General features: G+C 41.2%; 1 protein-coding gene across 1 annotated transcript; it reads left to right on the forward strand.

Annotated features, from left to right (window-relative positions):
* Positions 1-2091: 2091 nt before the first annotated feature.
* On the forward strand, positions 2092-4585 carry LOC123751263 (baculoviral IAP repeat-containing protein 8-like). The gene is made up of 2 exons (XM_045733356.2): positions 2092-3204; positions 3662-4585. Exons 1-2 carry the CDS (start codon positions 3039-3041, stop codon positions 4525-4527), a joined length of 1032 nt encoding a protein of 343 aa, XP_045589312.2. The 5' UTR covers positions 2092-3038; the 3' UTR covers positions 4528-4585.
* Positions 4586-5545: the final 960 nt, after the last annotated feature.

Here is a 5545-nt window from a genome sequence, read left to right on the forward strand (position 1 = left end):
TAACAGACATGGCGCCGGTAGATGGATCATCTTCCACAGCAACGCTCGTGGTATCTTCCACGACAGCTGACCCGTCTTCTCTCACGTCAGCGGCAGGTCCGACAGTAGAAACAGAGTCTTTATCATTCGTAGAAACAGGTGGAATGGCCATACGTGGAATCTTGTGTCTAAAGATGCCATGGGTTGGAGAGCGAGTTGGCGTGTCATTATTTACAGGACATATCATTAAAGTGTCTATACCACGTTCTTGCAGTTTCTGAGCTAATTTGCACATCACAGGGAAATATTTAGTCTCCCATATGTTGCGTTCGCCACTTGTGAGATACTGCCCGCAAGCCTTGCCCAACCCATATGGGAAAATAATCCTTCCCACTTGTCCTCTTCGGCTTCTCTGAAGAATATGTTCAATGGCTTTTCGCAGAGCTTTGTCAAACCAACGCCATCTTTGGTATTCGGTATCATTTTTCAGGCCGTCATAAAAATGCTCATCCAAACTCCATGCTTCGTACCTGGGCTTTTTGTAAGAAGATGGCGTCGCTGGACCGTTGGTAAACTGGGTGATTAATCCAATAAGGTGCGGTAAAACAGCATAACTTTCATAGGGGTCGTCATCCATCCTATTGCAGAATTCGGGTGCTTCGCCAACAAATATGAGGCCGGGGATATCTCTATCAGTTCTAACAGCACGATTTTTGTACGGCAGGTTTTTCCGATGCAATCGAGCATAGGGGTATCGTTCCCATAAAGTGTGCACCATTTCGCTCAACTGCACGCTTGTTGCATCCAAATCATAGAGCAGACAATCACGATTGTTATAGATGGGCAAAGAGGCAAAGTCGCCAATCAGGGAGGGGAGCTCCATAGTGCTGGCTTGTGAGGTAGTGACTCGGAAGGGGGTCTATATACACTTTTCACGCCGGCGCGGGGGACAACTGCGCATCGTAGAGTTGCCAGGGACATTTTTTTTTTCCTTGGAGCTCTGGTCATTACGCACCAATATAACATTAACATCGTAATGTTTTAAGTTTTCATACAGATCTTCGATAATTGGAAGATATGTTTCCTCCCAAACTTCATCTCTTTGAACACAGGTGCGACCAATACCCACAGGTAATACAACTCGTGCGATTTCCGGAGAAGACTTGATGAATCTCGTTATGGCTTCTATAGCCTTTTTGAAATAGATGAGGCGATTTTGCGTTGTATCTTCTTTTAATCCGGTGAGCATATCACGATCTTTGGATTTTTCTATATGCGACTTGGCGATCTCATTGTTCTCTACAGGCGCCCCTATACCATATTGCACTGCAGCAGCAATAATGCAAGGGAGATTTTCAGCTCGACGATTGGAGACATGAATTGAACCGGGAATTGGGCGATCATGGGGAACACATCTCTTGAGATTATACAAAGGCCTGCGTTCACCATAGGCGCTTGCGTGTTTGTATTTCACTGATATGTCCTTCGCCATCCCGTACGGGACGCAAGATATGCAGTTTACAGGATACACAATGCAAGTTTCATTATTGCAAAATTCTTCATCGGTTAAATATCCGGTGTGCGTTTCCAGCCACGTCTCCATTTTTCTTTTCTTTTTTTACTTTCCCTTATGTTTTGGATAAAGCCTAGTCAACCGCCCTGTGTCGACCCTGCGAATATTCGTCGTGGGGGCTTTGCGCCCTTATATCTCCATCCCTGCTAGTGCGTGTAAAAGTTACCACGTACTGAGCAAATATTTATATTATTATTATAAGGGCCTCGACCAACAAGAAGCCCATAGGAACATTTTTTTTTTCACTGACTTAATTAGCATAAAAAAAAACCCACCTCAAATAGCGCAATATGTATCTCAAATATCTTGCCATAAAATATCAATATACGTCAGCTTAATACCCAAACACTGGCAACCTTTTTTTTCAGAAGCAGAAAAGGTCAAACACAGTGCGACATGTTACAATTTTTTTTTTTAATGTCCCCCCCCCCCCCCCCCATGAAAAAACCGTAGTCAGACCATATTCCCTTAATGAAATATATATAAAGTCATGGAGGCCACATCATTATTGGAAGGTTTGTGATAACTTATTGACATTAGGGATACCTTATGTAGTTAATGACATTTCTCGATAATTATCACAAAAAATAAGTACTTGGTCACCTTTCCTAGACTACCAACTGCCATCTTTTTTTTTTTTAATTCACTGCATTATGCAACATGATTTAGCACATTTGCGAGTCATTTTTTCCTTTCCCTGTTTCCTCATAATTATGCCATAAAAAAAAAGAGTAGCGGTGGCTAGAATTGCCAAACCAAAAAAAAAAAAAAAAAAAAGAAACTAGCACATATGTAGCGATCTTTGACACTTATTTCGGGGAGGGAAAGGACGGACAATATATAGCCTAGGATCTTGCCTCCATTCGCCAGTGTCGCACCAGTACACAATGGAACCTTCCCGTACTAAAACGTTTTACTCCAGGGACAGTCTTAAATGTGCCCAAATGCGTTTAGACACCTTTATAAATTGGCCTGTCGAGTGGCTAAACCCCCAAGACCTGGTGAATGAGGGATTTTATTATCTGAGAGTTGCGGATCATTGTTCCTGCGCCTTTTGTTGTAAAGTTGTGCATGCTTGGATTGAGGGCGATACGCCCCGTAGTAGGCATGCGAAAGTGTCGCCAAATTGTTCCTTCATAAGAGGCGAAAAGGACAATAACGTTCCTTTGGAAATCACCAAACTGGCATTCGAATATGGGCTGGATTTCTTTTCACCCCTATTCGAACCAAAGAATATAGCAACATCTGATCGTGAGTATATTGTATAAATATAATTTACTAGTTTATCTGTGAATAATTAGTATTGGCGATGTGGAGGGAGGACAAAAAAAAAAATAAGTATAAACGCAGTAAGTCTTTTCAAATAATTTTTCTTTATTTTTTTTTTGTTTTTGAAAGAATTGACTTAGAACCTGTGTCTTATGCATATATGTGATGGAACATCTTTGTTTTTTTAGAGACCCCACCCCGCGAGGAAGAAACTAAAATGACTGGAGATGATTTGCAGGTTCTGGGGGTAATTCCATACGCTAAACCTAGATATCCAGGCTTGGCAACATACAAACAGCGTTTGGAAACATTCGACCTCAGCTGGACTGGTTGTGTCAAGCAAACATCTCACGAATTGGCAGAATCAGGATTTTTCTTCTGTGGTAAACAAATATTGTTGGAGTTTTTGTTATTTTTAGTGTGTGCGTGTGTATCCTCCTGGCCGGGGAGGATTTACTGGGCGCAAATCCTTAACTGTAGCCTCTGTTTAACTCAACAGTAAAATGGGTACTTGGTTGTAAAAAACGATTCTTCGCGGTGGGGATTGTATTCTAGGGACCTGCCCGAAATGCCGTAGGCCGTACAAGAATGCTAGGCCGTACAAGAATGTAACAACTCTTGTATATATATCTGAAAAAAAAAGTGTGTTTACTCCCCCAATTGTGCTTGCGGGGGTGGAGCTCTGGCTCTTTGGTCCCGGGAAGTGTGTGTGTGTGTGTGTGTGTGTGTGTGTGTGTGTGTGTGTGTGTGCGCGTGTGTGTGTTTTTGTATTACAACATTGCCGGATGTGAGCTATAATAATAATAATGAATGGGAATATTTTTTTTCTTAAATTTACAGGCCTAAGTGACCACATGCGCTGCTTTTTCTGTGGGAATGGTTTTCGTAATTGGGAACCCGCTGACGACCCTTGGACACTGCACGCGCAATGGTATCCTGAGTGCACCTTTGTCAACATTAAAAAGGATGCACAGTTCATTAAGAATGCTAGAGAATCTTCGCAGCGTCGAACTATAAAACCCATAGATGAACATCTTTTAACTGGTCTGATGGAAGGTTTGGGTTTTTTCCCAGCATTAATTGAACATTTTGGATTTCCTGATGTCTGTGTGAGACCTGCCTTAAGGCTATATCTCAAAAGCACCAAAGATTTATTACCGTTTGTTACTGAGGCCAGATGTATAGAATTAATGTTGTGGTATATGCAAGAGAGCACTAAAGCCGAAATGGGTTTAAGGGGAATTCATCATGAGGATGTGGAAGGTAGGGTAGAGCCTGCGAATCTGGAATGGCAATCCGGGCCCTCTGACATGGAAACAGTCGCCACAGCTAATGAAATGGATGTCGACGTTGTTGGATCAATGAGCGGGTTCATGAGCACTAATCTTGGTTTGCGGGCTTTGCCTTCTCCTGTTGAAACAGAGGCGGAAGAGACGACTATAGTCGCTAATGAAATGGATGTTGAAACTGGCGAAGAGGCCACAGACTTTGATGCGACATCCCATGTTGAAACTGTGATGAACACATCTACGCCAACGTCTTGGGCTGCTGATATTTTGTGTAAGGTGTGCTTTAACAATGCATTGAGTGTCGTACTGCTGCCCTGCAGACATATGGTAACATGCAGTAATTGTCTTGTATCTATGAGAAACTGCCCCATTTGCAGACGCACCATTTCGCATGTCCTTCGACCGATTATTTCCTAAGAAGACAAAAAAGGCATAGAGACTAATTTATTTATGTAAATAAAAATTGTACAAATGTCGAGTTGTTTTTTTTATATTCATAAATTAGTATAAATAAGCTCACATTTTCATGAACAGTATTTTTTTTTTTGGGGGGGGGGGGGGATTAGATTGCAATTGCTTATTTACTGCCCTAAAATCATTGATCCGGGGGGTGGGGGCGAGATACTGCCTCATTTAGAGAAATTTGCTATGTGCAATAGCTCGGACGTTGGGGAACTGAACCGGGTCCTGCACGAAGGTTGCTCAACATTCCGCTCGAATATGGACAAAAATAGAATCTCTCTCTCTCTCTTTCTGAGGTAAAGAACCTTTTGAGAACTAGCACTCAAAGGTTATAAAAAAGATTAACAACTTTATAATTAGAGAGGCTGCTAAGATAATGAATCATTTAGTGAAATTTGTAATGTCCAATATCTCGGACGTTGGGGAACTGAACCAGGACCCGCACGAAGGTTGTTCAACATTCCGCTCGAATATGGACAAAAATAGAATCTCTCTCTCTCTGAGGTAAAGAACCTTTTTGAGACCTAGCACTCAAAGGTTAAAAAAAAAAAAGATTAACACCTTTATAATTAGAGAGACAGCTAAGATACTGCATCATTTAGTGAAATTTGTAATGTCCATTAGCTCGGACGTTGGGGAACTGAACCAGGGCCCGCACAAAGGTTGCTCTGCTCCTGTGCAAATGAGGAAGCATTTGGGAGAAAGAGAGGAAGCAAGATTTACTCCCTTGGAAAACCTTTATAAAAAATTAGTGGCCAGAGCTTTGAAAATATTGGCAACTTTCATTTTTTATACAGAATGAAACTTTTAATTAATAAATAATATATATCCTGAAGAATAAATCTTCCTCTATGAGACATATATTTTTAGTTAGTTTTAAAAGTTTGTAATTATGGTAATGATAAAGCCTTCCAACCATGGCTCATTAAAAGTTTTTTTTTTGTTTATGAAATCGTGTAAGTATTTATGCAAT

This window comes from Procambarus clarkii, chromosome 65 (assembly GCF_040958095.1).
Source record: "Procambarus clarkii isolate CNS0578487 chromosome 65, FALCON_Pclarkii_2.0, whole genome shotgun sequence".
NCBI classification, from domain to species: domain Eukaryota; kingdom Metazoa; phylum Arthropoda; class Malacostraca; order Decapoda; family Cambaridae; genus Procambarus; species Procambarus clarkii.